Genomic DNA, 17,780 nt, shown 5'->3' with positions numbered 1-17,780 from the left:
AGACTCCCACAATCCCATTCTTCATCACCGCCAGGTTGACATTTGTTCCTTGATACTTTGATGTTGCTGCTTCCACCCCATAATTGTTTGGCAACAAGTGTCTGGGGGGGAGGGGGTGTGTTGTTGCCTTGGGAGCCCCCTCCCCGGCGAAAGGTCTCTGCTGCTAATGTATTCTCACGACCATAAACTGTCCGACTTCGCGCTCCCGCTAGGCTAATTAAGCCCCCTTCCGCTCGTTAACTTGTTGCGCCAGTCTCGATCAGAACTCTGATGAGAAACCTGGTGCCAGTTCTGTAAATACCACCGGCAGAGGGTCATATGAGTTCACCCAACACCCACAGGAGTCTCGTCCACCCTTTTATTTGTTCGGGTTTTTTTATTCCTCCTTTTTGTCTGCGTAATCAGACCACAGAATAGAATCCGCTCCCCTGTTTCCAATGGAAAAATAATAACGCATTGATTTTCTTAGTGAGCCTCAAACACTAATCTCAATTATGTCCTTTAATGGGGCAGTGTTTGGCTTATCACAGTGCACTTTCTCATCGGGAGGAAGAGACTTGGAGAGAAAGAATTGGGGGGGTGGGGGGACTATAATGGAAGCGAATAGGCTCTTGTATGAGGAGTGCTTTGGTGACGGTCACAACCTCTGCATCTGTCTCCCGCTGCAAAGTTGCAGCACAGATCAGAGGGGATGGGGGCGATTCTGTTGCTGGAAACTAGGGCACCGGCCAATCATGGTTGCCAGCTTGAAGAACTTTGTTCCCACGTCCAACAACTTTTTAGATACTTCGTTTTTTCTTAGAGCAGCTGGAGGCAAATCCAAAGACTTTTTGATAGCAGACAACAATATTGTTTGTAGAGTATTTCAAGGTCATGAAGCACATGCTCTTTCGGCTACATGTCACTCTACAGCAGTGTTTCTCAATCCTACTCCTGGAGCCCCCCTGTCCTGCATATCTTCTATCTATCCTTGCTCCAAACACACCTGATTGAAATTAGTGTGATTAACATGCTCTTGATCAGGTGCGCTCAGCTAATCAAAAGTTCCACTGATGAGTTCAGTCAGGTAGGTAGAGCAGGGAAAGATGGAAAACGTGCGGAGCAGGGAGGCCCCAGGAGCATGATTGAGAATCAGTGCTCTGCAGCCAATGGAACTGTACACATCCTGTCCCCGTACTGTCGCTGTACTTACTGTATGCACTTTTGTAAGTCGCTTTGGATAAAAGCGTCTGCTAAATAAATAAATGTAAATGTAAATGTAAACAGTGTAGCGTGGCTTCAGCTGTGGAGCCAAGCTTTTCATGGAATTTGGTGATTGTGTTAGTGTCTCCCTTTGTGACATCACTTCCTGGAACACAGACGCACAGAGCACTAGCCTAGCATTGAACTTTCACTCTGCAGCATCCACAGAAATGGGGTGAGGTGTGACCCTGTGAACTTGTTGTTTGGAGGAGAGGGCGGAACACCGGTGCTAACCGCAAAAAAAAGGCACTGAACCTCCATGTCTGGCACAAGCGCTGACGTTCATAGACCGAGCGGGCGTCCGCTAGACCTTGCGCTCACCTCTTTTTCTGACAGCAAACTCGCTTTACATAATGCGTTTGCTCCGAGCGTAATGAATTCAAGCTGTCTACCACAGGGAGTTTAAAACAGACACGGTGTTCTGTGTTTCATCACAAAGAGAAAGCGTTTTTGCAGAAACCAATTTGCTTTAACTTTATTCCTCTGTGAATATGGCTGGGTGAACGGTGCGCGCGCACACACACACACACACTTTTAGTTTTGTTTTCAACAAATGAAGGCATTTTCTGTGGTACCACTGTAACAGCATGCTCTAAAGTACTGAACAAGGTGGGTAGGTTCTGGTGGAGACCTCACTCCTGATGTACTTGTAACAGTGTTACAATGTTACATCATTATGTATTTCATTATCAATGTAATGAACTGTAATGCAGCATTTATGTAAATGGTAACAGCAGTGTCCCCCGCCAATGTTCAGAGGAAACCTACACTCCTTTTACCCACAGTATATGGCGTGACAATTGGGCCATACAATTACATTACATTATATTGTATTCATTTAGTATGTGCTCTTACCCAGACTGACTTCCAGAAAGTGCAAGCCAAGTATACTAGCATACATCAGTTATTACATCACAGAATCGAAAACACATAAAATAAACAGCAAGTATAATACAATATAACAGGGTATGTCATTGAGTGACATATGACAGTACATGACGGCCATGCAAACTGTGAGGAGCAAAGGTCATGTTCTCAGTCTTTAATGCAAGCTCAGTGCCAGGATGAACTGTCTGTCCTCGAGACAGATGTCTGCTCTAGGTGATTGGCGGAGCTTTGCCTCCAGCACCTTTGCTCCATGGATTAGCGCACCAGTCACCCCGGCAGTGACTGTGTGGGAATTCTTGGCAGTTGTTCTGAGAGTTGCAAAGGCCAGTCGGGGTCCTGCTCACCTGTCCCCTGTGTGCCCTCCGCCCATGCCTCCCCACTCTGCCCGAGCGCCTCAGGATTGTTGTCAGAGTGCTCGTGAGGCAGGCAGTCTGTGCGCAGGTCCCTGTTAGATTAATAGCTGTCTAGTCAGCCCACTGTGCTGATTGACAGATGAATCAAACAGAGAGAGAGCATTGCAGAGTTGTGGGGAGGCAGGGGTGGGAGCTCACAATGTGTGACTATAGGCTGTGCCTAGGGCTGACAAACTACATCCCACCCCCCCCCCCCCCCCCCCCACCCCCCAAGCACATCCGAGCGTATTCCAACCCCTGTAATTTCATAAAAGGTGACTGATACTGTGGCTCTCCCTCAAACAGGACCGGTCATGACGATTGGGGGAGGGGGGCAGCAGGTGGGAGATAGCTGCATGGGGAGTGCTCTCTTCTACATTTTTCTTTTAAAGGCCCTGCATGTAATATTCCACTTCACTTAAGGCAAACCGTGAGCACTGCAGATCACACACATTCTTCCTGCAAGCTGTGGCGTAGTAGTATAGAGCTGCGCTTGTAACCGGAAGGTTGCCAGTTCACTTCTCAGGTGGGGAACTGCTGTTGTACTCTTGGGCAAGGCACTTGACCTGAATTGCTTTGGTCAGAATATTCAGATGTATAACTGTATATCATGTGAGCTGTGTAGGTTGCCCTGGATAATTGTACAAATACTCACATACCTTTTTTTCTTTTGTCAAGAGTTGGCTTTTTAAGCAAAAATATTGGAATTTCTCTGATAGCCAATGATAAAATAAAATCACGTGATGAACATTGTTTTTGACACCATTTCTATAAGATGAATGCAAATAAGAAAAGAGCAAGGCGGGCTCAGGGCCTGTATGAACCCAATGGCCTGTCCATGTTTGCTTTTGGCTTTGGCGGCACTTCCTCATGTCGGTCCCTCTTTGCCTTTCTTATCTAAATAGTTGTACAAGACGGTAATCTGTCAGTTAATTTCATATGGGCCTAATAGTTTCCTTTCTCCTGCCAGCGGTTCTTGCGGCTGGCACGCCACAGAGAGGGATGAAAGTGGAATAAAAACGACCTGGCGCGCTGCACGAAAGAGGGAAGGGTTCTGATTGGCCGCGAATTTGATTGTGTTGGCGTGTGTGTGCGCGCGTGTGTGTGGGCGTCCTGTGTGTGTTTGTGTCCTGTGTGTGTTTGTGTGTGTGTGTATATTGTGTGCTTGTTCAGTTATGTGTTTATTTGGGTGTTTGTGCATGTGTGCACACCTGTATGTATGTGTGTGTGTGCGTGCGTGTGTGTGTGTGTGTGTGTGTGTGTGTGTGCGTGGGGGGTGGTTGCGCTCCCGGCTGGATCAGTGAGAACGCTCCAGAGTGCTGTGCTGTCCCTAGGGGCCCATTCCAGCCTGCTGCCATTGTGGGACTGTGTTTCCAGCTGGAACCTGGAGTGAATAGAGGAGCTGCTGTCTCCGAGCCTGACAGGCATCCAGACAGGACAGGAGCCGATGTCTCAGAGCCTGACAGGCTCCCGGATAGGAGCTGCTGTTTCTCTGCCTGGCAGGCCTCCGAGAGGAGCCGGTGTCTCAGAGCCTGGCAGGCCTCCGAGAGGAGCCGGTGTCTCAGAGCCTGGCAGGCCTCCGAGAGGAGCCGGTGTCTCAGAGCCTGGCAGACTCCCGGAGAGGAAAGTGGTTGCTGTCGCACAGTGTAGCAGGCTCCTGGAGAGGAGCTTGTGTCTCAGCCTGGCAGGCTCTCAGGAGGAACTGTCATTGTGAAGGTGCAGTATTGTGCACTGCTCCAAGCTGAGTGAGCCTGGCACAGATATTAAACACATCAGCCAATCTCAGGAGCTGGACCTCAGCCAGTCACAACTCTCTGCAGAGGAGCAAATGATTGATACTCTGATGATGATGATGATGATGATGATGATGATGATGATGATATTGATGGTGGTGGTGGTGATGATGATGATGGTGATGATGATGATGGATCATCTCTACTCTGTCATATCATTGTGCTCAGCCAGCATCTTTTCACAGAAGTGTTCTTTATTCCGAGGTTAGTCTTAGGTTAACCTTCAAAGCACAGCAGACTGAAAGCTTTAAGAGTTTCAGCTGAAACAGTTTAACAGTTACTTGGCTAAAGTGCGATTCCTGGAAATTTTGGCTGTTGAGGATTGATAAGTCTCAGGTGTGCTAGGATGTTTTCAGGTGTGGATTCCTATTGTTATTGCTGGAGCTGTTGAAGTGTGTGGGTGCGTGTGTGTGTGTGTGTGTGTGTGTGTGTGTGTGTGTGTGCGTGCATGCATGCATGCATGTGTGTATACGTATGTGTGTATATATATCTATAGGTGTGGTTGCTCTGTATCTGTATGTGTGTGCATGTGTTTCTGTACCATTATGTTAATGCATTACTGTACTTTCTCAGTGACCTCCATTCACAAAATTTACCCAGCATTCTTTGAAAATGAGGATCAAACGTCCTGTTTGTAGCCGCTGGGAGACCCGGGGGGGGGTGCACACACTGCTATGCTTCTAGCAGATGCATATCATTTCCTCAATGCAGTGGTTAAAACAGTACATTATTATCTCAGCAACACTAGAAGGCTGTTGCTCCTTTGCAGATAGTTTTGCATCTCATCTTTGTCCTCAGAGGGTGACCAGGCGGCCGAGTTGTACTCAATTACTGAGGCAATGTTCCAGGGAGGCGTGCATAATGGGCTTTATTTAGGGAGTGTCAGGCCTCCCGATATTGCACCGAATCCAATGGATATTCATTTCAACAGCTCATGAGCACTTTGGATTCTAGTTTTATGCCCAAGGGTGTTTCTCTCCTTTTTTTCCTCCCTGATATTTTCTGTAATAGCGCAGATGTGAGTTTTTAAACTTTTTGTTCTATTTTATTATTTTTTATTGTTCTCTGCCATTGCATGACCTAGTTTCAGGCTGTTAGTTTTTCCCAGCCTGTGTCTGCCATGCACCTCACTGTACTGCAATGAGATGAGCAAAGGGTTAAAGGGTCATGGCACACCCCACCCTGTCGACACCCCCCCATCCCCCTACCCCACGCCGCCCCGCCTCTTCACATCCCAGCTTTCTGAAAAGCGAGAAATGGTGAGAGGAAAGATGGTATCGCTCCAGCCTGGTCGCACGCTCTCCCTGACCTGCGTGAAGGAATCTGAGCACAGATCCAGATAACAGCGGTGTAAAAACACCATGGCACCAGTCCTCCAACCACAGACGAGTGCCTGGCGCTGTGCTCTAAAGCTGCCAACTATGGACGAGTGAAAGCTAAAGCCTCTACCTATAAAGGTGTGCCTGGCACTATATTCAAAGACCCTACCTATCGATGTATGCACTATGCCCAAAAGTCACTGCCTATAAAGATTTGCCTGGCATTATACCTAAATCTCTTACCTACACATGCTTGCCTGGCACTATGATTAAAATCCCCAACCTATGAAGTTGTGCCTATGGCACTCTGCACTATGGCCTAAAGCCACTACAGATGCTATGGCTAAATTCCCCTAATTATAAAAGGGTGTCTGACACTATACCTAAATCCCCTACCTACACATGCATGCCTAGTGCTATACCTGAAGTCCCTGCCTATAAAGGTATAGCTGGCACTATGGCCAAAGCCTCTACCTGCAGACACAAATCCTGTGCCACACCTAGCATTACACACACCTACACTTATCTCACACGGCATTCACCAGCCTGTCAGATAAGACTTGATCTGAAAAGAGAACCAGGCTGCCAGCATCAAAATGTTACCTCACCCTCACCATGCGTTGTTTTTACCAAGGTGAAAAAATTTGCCAAGTGTTTCACCACAACTGAGAAAGCTGAGATATACAAGTGTGCTGTTACTAGCAGGCAAGCCATTTTCGAAATTTTGTTGTTTTGAGTTTTTTTTTTACTTTATTTATTTATTTATTTGGAATGGAAATGTTCTTGGAGTGGAGCTCTTCTGATGAACTGATGCCATATGTGTTACGCCAGTGTTACCTTTCCTATTATTATTTTCCAGGCGTCTCTCAACTGCCTTTTGCCAGGATCAGGGAATAATTTTCCAGTTTTTTTTCCAATTGGGTTTTCTGGTTTTTTGATTCCGTCTGGAAAATGCACTGTGCTATATGCATAGTGCTTTGTGGCAGTCTTGATTGTTGTTGATTGATTGTGTGATTGATTGATTTTATGCATAATACACACAACAAGGAGGTTCAACTGAAATGGAGTTACAAAGAAACGGTCCTAATTACATTTCATAATAGAGAGTCACTCGTTTTTAACTCCATAACTCAAATCTGCCCTTTGGGTATGACACACACACACACACACACACACACACACACACACAAACACAATTGAGTGCTGTGATTCTTATGTACCTTTGGAAATAGATGAGAATGTGCTGGACTAAACCAAGGTCATGTGCGGGGTCTCACTCTCTGATCCTCTCCCCCCCCCCTCCACACAGGCCTGGCTCCAGAGGTATGGCTACCTGCCCCCCACTGACCCCAGAATGTCGGTGCTGCGCTCCGCCCAGACCATGCAGTCCGCTATCGCTGCCATGCAGCGCCTGTACGGGCTGGAGGTCACTGGGACGCTGGACGAGAACACCATCGAGTGAGTGGCCAGCCCCCCGCGCCGCCGCCGCCCGATCGCACCCCCACCCCCCTCGCCGTAACTCAGATGCCTGTGGACCTCGGAGCGCGGATGAGTTGAATTTGAGTTTGAGCATGCTTAGTGTAGACGCCAGGCTCACGCCTGACCTTTGCTGTTAGGCCTGTGGCTCTGATGAAGGCGGTGCGTGTGGCGTCCAGCGCAGTCACGCATGTAGCATGTTCTCTCACGCACTGCAGTGTAGAGGATGAGGCATGAAGTGATGACGATGAGGATTGTGGTGAAGATGTTGAGAATGATGAGGATGGTATGACAGTGATGCTGATGATGATGATGATGATGATGAGGTAACAATGAGGTGATGATGATAATGATGGTGACACTGATGATGACAATGATAATGATGAGGATTATGATGACGATGATGATAGTGATGAAGATGACAACAACGATGATGATACTAAACAGATACTAAACACATCAGCCAATCCCAGGAGCTGGACCTCAGCCAGCCACACCTCTCTGCAGAGGAGCAAATGATTGATACTCTGATGATGATGATGATGACAATCATAATGATGATGATGATGATGATGATGATTGTGATGACGATCATGATAATGATGGTGATGACAAATACAATGAGTCTAGAGATTTCCAGGCACAAATTCCATGGAACCACATGTTTCCATCTGTAACTCTGTGTGGGATCCGTGAGAGCTGACCACACCTGATAACAAGACTAGCTGACAGTTTTTAACAGTTTGCCACAGCTAGGCTCAGTCAGAGAAACACGTGAGCTCTTAGTGAATCCATGAAAGTGTCCCTCACATACTTGAGCAAGGCAGATCAAAGCTGTCGGTTTCCCTCAGTAAACGCGGATGAATGTGGCACACTTTTGCTGCTTTTTGTGTCTGCTGTTCAGCTGCCCAGTCTCTCTTCTTTGCTTTCTCACTACTGTCTTAACTGTTGTCTGTCTGTGTGTTTTTTTTCCTGTGCCCTCTGTATGACGATGTAGTAATTACACACTAAGGTGAGGCTTCCTCTCTTTTGCAGTGTGTGTGTGTTTTGTTTTGTTTTTTTTTTTATTATTGATTTCTTTTTTGATGTTGTTCTTTGCTGTGTAAACTTGCTGTGTGTGAGAATCTTAAGCCAAGGTGTATGAGGTGATGACAGCGCCACATTTGATCATGTGATCACTGAGCGGCCCTCAAATTTCTGTCCTGCCAAACATGCCATCACATGCCAACATGGCATCAGAATTTCCCAGTTTCGGAAGTGACCTGATCTCCTTAGCCAAACCAGGAATGAACCATATGCATTCCCCCTTATCGCGGTCCCGACTGCTGCTCTGAGATCAGGGTCATGGCCAGGACACAGGAAGGGATCTTTGCTACTCTCTCTGTGGGAATACACACTGCGTCTGGCGTGTACAGATCGCGCAGATACATTAAGTATGATCTGAATGCCCTGAAAATGAAATGTGTGGGCTTCCTGATAAACATGAAATACATTTTCAGAGAACAAAGTATGCAGAAGGTTCTGAAATTGTTTCGCCACCTCTGAGAAATGCTGTGATTCGCAGGTCCCTCTGAGCCCCAAACACACCACAGTCATTGTGCAGCTAAAACTCATCATTAACTGCGCCATGAATCCTCCGAGACAAGCTCACATCAATTATTCCATCAATTTGCATTGATTTTCCTGTGGCTTTTGCACTGGACTGCTTCCTGCAGGGGAAAAGAATGGATAAAAACGCAACAATTGTCGTTTGATTAATGCTCTCCTTCGAAATGTGCTATACTTTTGCAGCCATTATCACAATAAGGTCTGACTACCTCTGACGGTAATAACAGTAGCAGCAGCAGCAGCAGCATGCGAGAGGGTTTTAGATTCATACGGTTTACGCTGACCCAGGTTCAGGTCAGAGTCAGGCTTACCCTCTGATTGCAAATGGACAGCAACGTCTTCCTCTGATCCAGCTCCAGCCGCCTTCAGTTTTGCTGGACAGCGGGACCAGTGAGGCTTAACCCGGCTCAGGTTACTGCCAGAACCTGTTTGGGAGATCTCTTGCTGATTCATAAGGGTAATGTCAAATGGATTAAGTCTGCATTTTTATCAGGTGAATAACATGCGCTTCGATCATTGGCTCTGTCATTTTTCAAACATGAAATATCTCTCCCTTTTTGAATCTGGCTGCAAGCCTGGGAAAACCTCACTTTTTGACAATCTGCAAAGCTACACCCACAGGGTGTCTGAGTCCCACAGGGCCACACCCACATTTAGCATGATTGGTTATTTTTCAGTTCACCGATGTGACATCATCACGCAAGAAAGCAATCGGCTTGAGTTCTCTTTAAAAAGCTTTCAGAGACAATGGCGGAATGAGACTTCATGAACCAAACAATGGGTTGAGCTACCATGTGCACCAACTGTTGGGCCAATCAAAACACCTTGCTCGATGTAGCCAGTCTGGGATTCGTGCAGATCAGTGAGTCACTGATACTGTGTAATAAGGCCATCCATATTGAAGTTCATGAAGACTCAGTCCAGCTATCAAGCCGCAGTCTTGGTCATCTGGATTTTAAAGGGAGATGATGGCATTTAGAAGAATGACATTGTAGGACCAGCCATGGACTCGCTGTGCTGGACCAAAGCCGCAGTCTGTTATTGGTCGGTATTTTTTGGGTGGGAAAAAAGCTATGGCCATTCAAACCCGTATTGTCTTTTGAAACATCAGCTGTCCAGTTCCATTTTTTGGCACTGACCTGGATAGGGTTGAACAATAGCTGGGACAGAAAGGATCTACAGCTTTTGTAGCAAATGGGGTGGGGTGGTTTTTGTGAGGAAGTCTCGCGACATGATGTCAACAAGAGGCGCCACTGTGGGTCCCAGGTCTGACACCGCTCAACACCCCCCCCCCCCCCCCCCATCTGTGCCTTGCAGCTGGATGAAGAAGCCCCGATGTGGGGTCCCGGACCAGTTCGGGGGTGCCTCCAAATTCAGTGTGCGGAGACGGCGGTACGCCCTGACGGGGCAGAAGTGGCAGCACAAGCACATCACGTACAGGTGAGGGTTGCCATGGCAACGCATCTACTTTGGGGAGGGGTTGGATTCCATCGGGGTGAGGGGGGCAGGTCAACAAAACGGGAAGGGGGGGGGGTCAAAAAGAATAACAACTTTTATACAGCAGCACAGGCAAACCACAAAAGGCTACATCAAAACTTGCGGCATTCCACCACACGAATTTATATTATTTTTACATTATTCATAATGGTGCTACATCGTGGATTTTTCATATGTGGCATTGCTGTCCCGCAGACCTTCCGCAGGCAGTGGGGGGAACACTGCGGTGGTGTCCGCTGTGGGCAGCTAATGAGCGACATCGCAGGACTAATTACAAGTCGCATTCTCGCCCCTACAGCTGCGTGTTTGTCTCGCAGTCGGCGGACGTTTAAAAAACTGCAACACTGTCGCTCTTTTTGAATCGCCTTACAAGACTGGTCCTGATCTGTCTCTCTCTTGCTCTCTTGTTCTCTCTTGTTCTCTCTCAGTCTCAGCCTCTGTATCTCTCTTTCTCTCACTCTCCTCCATCTCTTGTGGATTTGTGTTGCCTTAAAAAAGGCAAAAATCAAACAGAATAATCAACACAAGACAGGATTACCTATTAAGGTCAAGGGCCAGCTGAAGTTTTTTATTATTATTATTATTATTATTATTATTTCTATGCTCTGAATACCACAGTGATATATATATAACACATAGTATATATATATATATATATATATATATATATATATATATATATATATATATATATATACAAAAACCTGTATGTAAATAAAACAAATGCAATATCATTTTGAGATGGCAGAACATAATGACTCCTGCCCTGCTTCCCATCTCCTGCCCCAAATCCCATGTTCCCATGTTTTAAGGTCTAATCCTTGTGTTTGAGCCTTGAGTAAAACTCATGTCTGAGCATATTTTACTGTGAATGAGTCAACAGCGTAACACATTTTGTAATCTGGGAGCCATGTCTGTGACTGCGAGGGCTGCAAGGTCCAGTCTGAGATACAGGAAGGGGGGCGGGGGGAGGGGGTGAGGAAGGGCAAAGACCAAAAGAGAATGGTTAGGGGGTGGGGACGTGAGGTTAGGAAGGAAGGATGTCTCAGAATTGCAAGAAGAGAGCAAGTGAGAGGATACACTTTAAGCCATCCTCCCTTGTTTGTGTAGTTTTGCTGTAGGGTATGTGATAGTCTTACCACAGGATGTTTGTGTAGACTTACTGTAGGTTGTAGTTAGTCTTACTGCAGTGGGGTTTGTAGATTTACTGTAGGGTAAGTTGTAGTTTTACTGCAGAGTATTTGTGTAGTTTTTGTGCAGGGTGTTTGGTAGGGTATGTTATAATTTTCCTGCAGGGAGGTTTGCAGTCTTACTGTACGGCATGTTGTAGTCTTGTAATGGGAATGTAATGTGATGAATGTAATAAATGAATGTCATGTAGTCTTACTCACAGGGTATTTGTGTAGTCTTACTGCAGGGTATGTTATGGGCTTACTGTAGGACATTTGTGTAGTCTTATTATAGGCTATGTGTTACTGTTACTGCGCAGGAGTTTGTAGCCTTACTGTTAGGTATGATCTAGTTGTAGGCGATGTAGCATCGCAAAGTTTTACACTGCATACGTGTTCTGTATGCAGTTGGATATTTTACCGGAGCAATTGAGGTAATGTGTTTTAGTTTCACACCTGTAACCCCACCAGCTCCTGGTTCTACGCCCCCCCCCCCCCCCCCTACATTTGGCCCGGCTCACTCCTGCCTGGCCCACACGGTGTCCATGGAAAGAGAAAAATAAACAAGCCAGAAGATGGGTGGGTGAAAGAGTGTGCTCCCCCACTGAGATTAGGGTTATGTAACGGGATGGGAGCGGTTTTTTTTTCGGGAGGTAGAGCATGTGACCATGTTGGCTGCGGTGTTCCTGCAGCTGGGGCGGGCAGATGGGCGAGCAGATGTTCCCCGCTCTATCTCACATTGTCCTGTGTAGCTTTGTCCTGCGCAGGTACTAGGGGGATTTGCTTGTTTATCACTCCCCTGCACCCCCACTACCCGCCTAACCTGGCACCCCCATAATCAACCAACTCCTGATCAAATATGCACCAGGGCAGCCCCCTATTTTGGCATCTACCCCCAGCCCCCCCTCCACCTCCACCAAACAGGAGCTGTTGTCCCTTCCCTCTCTAATTCACTACTCCAGCTCCCTCTCCTTGCAGTTGGCACGCCTGCCACAGGCAACTCAAAATCCGCCAGAGAGACGCCGGGATATGTTTGATGGTGACGGCTCGCTCTTCCTGGCCTTCCTCTTTTGTTTGAATCTCGGCTTGGGGCATTCTGCGAGTTGCCTTGCAAAGAGGAACAAAAAAAAGAAAGATATGTGCTTTAAATGCATGACAGTCTTTCACCTTGTCTGGCACTTTGAAGAAGCGCCACCGGTCTCCTTGCAGGAAGGGAGAGACACCTCTGTTCCCTCTGGCACCCCCCCCCCCCCCCCCCAGGGGAGTCATTTCCCACCTCCGTCATTTAACAAACATGTTTTCAACGGCAGTTGGGGACAAGAACGTCTTGCACTGGCACCGCATATTTTAATTAAGCGCTACGCTGTTGTTAACAAGTATGTGTTTTTTTTCCTTGTTGAAAAGAGTGGTTAATTGTGTTACCTGTCATCGGTGGAATCTGTTTGCCACCTTCTCCCGTCCCAGCGTACGTTACATGTTATTTATGCGGCGCTAACGAGATAACGAGCTAACGGTGCCATTCGGTCCAGTTGGCATGGATGCGTATTCTGGCAGATGAGGCCTTCAGACGGACAGCGCGGTAGGCCGTCTGGGACGTGTCTGTCCGGAGTGGGGCACCGACTAAACCATGTCGCTTTTGACGAAGAACGTCTCACCTGACGCGGCACCCTTACCCTTAAGTGACAGCTCAGACACAGCCGCGCCTCACCCTTGAACGACTCCGCGTCATCAGCATCACGCAGAGATTGGCTCCCTTGCTGAAGGGGAGTCTGGGAATCCATTTTACGTGGACAGACATTTGAAAATGAAGTTCTAGGAGAGAGGAGGGAATTCCAGGCCTGGAGACGTCTCGAGCCCTTTCACTCCTCCAAAATGAGCCCGGATTATATTTGTATATTACCATTAATCACTGATTGCAGATTATTATTATTATTGTTATTGTTATTATTAGTAGTAGTAGTACTTTTATAAGTAACAGTATTCTTTAAACAGACAGGACAAGTGGTGGCCCTTGCCAGCGTGTCTTGTATTGCTTGGCACAGAATAAGAAATAAATTCTGAATGTAAGAGACAGAGGAACAAACAGAAGCATTTAATCAGAATGAATCAATAACATACAGCTGATTACTAAGAACTGAATAATTTCAAACCCCTCTGGTTAGGAAGTATGCTGTGCAACACTAAAACACCAGCTGTAAAAGATTTCTCCTCTACCAAAGTGTCTTTTGAGCTGCAAGAATAGTCGGCAGGCTGAGTTTCTTTTCCCAGGAAATGTGTTTCAGAGAGATTGCTGTGCCATGCTGTTCTAGGTTCCTCTGGACAGAAGGGTCACGTGGCCAGGCTGTGCGGTCATCTCCGTGGTTTAAGTGTAATCCGAAGCAGACCTGGATTAAACCGACGCCTCGGTGGCAAAACCCCCTGGGGTATTAACAGACAGAGCATTAAATCCATATCTGAGCACTGGCGGCGACACCTTCATGTCCTGCACTGTTACCACCAGTTCGGAGGAAGGGGGCGGAGGGGGCAACATTAAAGAAAATGTAGTAGTCATCCTCTACAGATTTCACCATGATCTCATGTATTTGGAAGAGATGAGGAAAGAGAGATAGACACAGGAAAGAGAAACAGAGAGGGAGAGCGAGAGGCAATGCTGCACAGCATTATGCTTTAAAGTTTCACCCTTGTGAAAAGCATACTAGATATATGATGATTGATGTTTACATACTTGAAACTGAATATCATTGGAAAAATTCAGGAGGTGTGTAAGGTTGTACATTCAAATATGAGAACTTTCCTCACAATCAATGTTTTGCAAAACATAGGACAGTAGAGAAAACATGAGTGAATGTTGTTGGGAAAAAAATGGATCTCAAACTTTCTTCATTGCCTGATTTGGAAAAAAAGAAAAATGTGCTTGAAAACTACTAAAGTCAGAAACAAGTTCTTCTAAGCCTTTGGCCGTTGATAATCCTTAATTAGAAAAATATATTTTAGACCCCAACGAAATCCGCAAGCACCTTTAATACCTACGGCACCTTTTTTAACAGGAAGCAGGAGCCTTTAAGATCGACTTGTCCCTGCTGGATATGGTATAGCGCATTATAGTGTAATTTTGTGCAGTGTGGAGGCAAAGTGGGTCACATTCCATGGTCCATTACATTGAGTTAAGAGTAGCATTATAGCTTGCTTGCTTACCCGTTATCCATGCTTATACAGCAAACTTTTATGATATGTGTTTGTGCGGCTGGATATTTACTGAAGCTATTTGTTGAGAGAATTTTCCTCCAGGGTGCGGCTGCATTATCAGTTTGTGGGTTTGAGCTGGCAACCCTTATGTGGTATTGCTGGGCAATGGCCTTGTGGTAAGGACATGCTGGAGAAGGGAGGTGTTTGGCGCAGTGAAAACTCTAGATAAGTCACTGTGTTGCATTGTGTCCCTATGTGTGGAAGTACCCCTACCAAAGTGAAATGCCAGTGAGTGTGAGCACAACACCATTCAGGCCCTACCACAAGTTAACTTGTGCTAACCTGAAACTAGACAGCCTAGAAAACTAAGGGAAGTCAAATACATTTACTACCATGCATCACACAGCCATAAGATCGCAGTATCATAACCATAACACATCACAATACAAGTAAATAAGCAGCAGGTAACAGACATAAGGTGTTAGGGGGTAGGGACTGAGATGGAACCAAGGCACAGTCTGAAGAGAAGACTCTTCAGTCTGTGTCAGAAGATGGCCAGTGATTCTGCTGTCCTGGCCCCTGTGGGAAGTTCATTCCACCACTGAGGGACCGGTGCAGTCAGGCAGAACTCTCTATTTCTCTCTATCAGATGCTCTGTCAGAATCTTAGTGGGAATCTAACGGTGTACTTATATTTTGAGGCAGTTTACATTATTTTCCTGCACACTGTAGCTCTACTGCTTAGATCCTTGTTTCTCAGCTGTCTTTACATGACCCAATTCGTTTCCTGTTTCCTGTTTCCTGTTTGTCTCCCTGCCCCCCCCCACAGCATCAAGAACGTCACGCCCAAGGTGGGTGCGGCCGAGACCCACGATGCCATCCGCCGCGCCTTCGACGTGTGGCAGAGCGTCACCCCTCTGCGCTTTGAGGCCGTCCCGTACAGCGCCCTGGAGAACGGCAAGCGGGACGTAGACATCACCATCATATTCGCCTCGGGTTTCCATGGCGACAGCTCGCCCTTTGACGGGGAGGGTGGCTTCCTGGCACACGCCTACTTCCCGGGGCCGGGGATCGGTGGTGACACGCACTTCGATTCGGACGAGCCCTGGACCCTGGGGAATCCCAACCACGATGGTAAGGAACTGACTGATTAACTGAATGATCAAATGAGGTCAGGTTAGGTTGGGTTGAACTGGGTGAGGCCAGGTTAGAGAGGCTTGAACTGGGTTAGGCCAGGTCAGGCTGGGTTGGGCTGGGCTAGCCTGAAAGAGGCTTGGCAAGGTCAAATCAGGTTAGACTGAGCTGGGTTATGCCAGGCTGGGCTAGGCTGGGTTAGACCAGGCTCAGCTAGGTTGGTTTAGGCAGAATAGTCTTGACTGATCTAATCCAGGCTGAGTTACGCCAGGCTAAAATGAGCTGGGTTAGGCCAAATTGGGCTTGGCTAGGTTAGGTTAGGCTGAGATGGGTTATGCCAGTCTGGGTTAGGCTGAGTTAGGCCCACCTAAGCTGAGCTGGGTTCAACAGGATGTGCTGCTCTGGGGTGAATATGTGAAGCAAAGCAAAAACTGTGCCCATGCACTCAAATTCCCAAAAAGTCGTTTTTTTCACTATTTAGACCAAACAGACACTGTTAACTAACACCAATCACCTGCCTGATTAAGGACATAAAAGGTGGAATGTTGTTTATTCACAGTAACATCAGGGCAAAGGCACAATTTTTATTTTAATTCAAGCAGCCCTACTTTGCAGCACCTGCAGATCTATGGATGTGGCTGTAAGATCTGTTTATGGATATGACTATGGGTGTGTGTGTGTGACCAGTGTCACGATGGACGCATGCAGATTGAATGCAAGTGGAGATTGTTTTCACAGAAGTTGTAGCTACTCTACTCCTTTTTTGGATTGATTTGCTTGCTTGGTAGTTTGCCAGCACGAAAAGACCAAATTGGAAATTGTGTTGTTTCTCTGGTAAGGATAGCATAAAAAAGACCAATCTAGAAATTGTGTTGTTACTCCAGTAAGATGTAAAAGCTGTTTTAAAAAAACACAAAAAAACAGCATGCTTGGCGGCACGACCACGGGATCTGTTCTGATATCGACTCTCGCTGGTGCATTCGTTCAGGATTGCAGTGTGTCATGCTTGCAAACATGCGGTCGGGAAAATGGAATGACAGCGGATGTGGTTATAGTTTTCTCCTTGGCTGACCCAGTTCAATAACATGTGGGGGGGATCAATGGTGGAGCTTGCTGCCAACCGCAGGGGTCAGAGGTCGACAGCGCCCACAGAATGCATTCCATCTGTAGTGATGTTGTAGCTGCACGGCTCAGCTCCTCTGGGGGAAAAAGTAGAGGAGGTGTGTGGAGTAAAGGAGGGATGAAGAAGAGGAGAAATGGAGAGGAGGAGACAGGGAAAGATGGAGAGGAGGAGAGAGGGAGAGATGCAGAGGAGAGATGAAGAGATGGAGAAGAAGAGAGGAGGAGAGAGGGAGATGGCAAAAAGAGAAAGAAGACCAAGGAAAATTTAGACAAGAAGGTGGGCGGAGAGAGTGAGAGAGGACAAGAGATGAGTTAAGAGCAGGGGACATTGGTAGAGAGAGGGAGGAGGTAAAGGAGAGAAGTAGAAAGTGGAAGTGTGGAGGACAGAGGGGGAGAGGGATGGGTAGAGAGCAGAGGAGGCAGAAGTTCACACATACTTTTGAGTGCACAGTTGTGCGCTTGTCTTGCTGGTAATCCTTACTGAAATGGGATGTTGAGAGAACAGAGGGAAGGAGAGCTAAACAGAGAGAGGGAGAGAGGAGGAGAGGAAAAACAGTGGAGAAGAGGGTTGAGTGCAGGGGGGAAGAGACAGGAGAGAGAGATAAGAAGAGAAAGGGAGAGAGGAGGAGAGAAAACAGTGAAGAATGGGACAGAGTGCGGGGGAGAGGAAACAGCAGGGAGAGAGGCGGAGGTAAGGGGAGAAATAAGGAGAGCCTAGAGCAGAGATGGGGACAAAGACACCTGGAGCACTTCGGAGGAGTCACAGACAGTTGCATGCACAAGACTAAAGCGAGACCAAGACAAATAGCAGGCTGAGAGAGCCGCTGTGAGAGAGCAGAGAATCCACACCCGCAACAGCCGATCCACACAATGGCCACTGGACATACCGCCATCGACCGCCAGCCTGATCAATGCAAAATGATCCCATTCATCCAGATCATTAGGTTTGATGTGA

At 47.0% G+C, this 17,780-nt stretch overlaps 1 protein-coding gene across 2 annotated transcripts in view; it reads left to right on the top strand.

Annotated features, from left to right (window-relative positions):
• LOC118772725 (matrix metalloproteinase-16-like) overlaps nt 1-17,780 on the top strand; it is a 63,641-nt gene that overhangs the window by 8,461 nt on the left and 37,400 nt on the right. The window contains exons 2-5 of one of the 2 annotated variants that reach the window (XM_036521290.1): nt 6,944-7,092; nt 8,108-8,122; nt 10,036-10,158; nt 15,399-15,703. In XM_036521290.1, coding sequence (XP_036377183.1) covers nt 6,944-7,092; nt 8,108-8,122; nt 10,036-10,158; nt 15,399-15,703 — 592 coding nt within the window. The remainder of the gene's footprint in view (nt 1-6,943; nt 7,093-8,107; nt 8,123-10,035; nt 10,159-15,398; nt 15,704-17,780) is intronic. The other variant, XM_036521291.1, reaches the window with a different exon arrangement.

Source organism: Megalops cyprinoides, chromosome 2 (assembly GCF_013368585.1).
Source record: "Megalops cyprinoides isolate fMegCyp1 chromosome 2, fMegCyp1.pri, whole genome shotgun sequence".
NCBI lineage: Eukaryota > Metazoa > Chordata > Actinopteri > Elopiformes > Megalopidae > Megalops > Megalops cyprinoides.
Note: the sequence above shows the minus strand (reverse complement) of the source record. Positions and strands in the feature narration are given on the sequence as shown.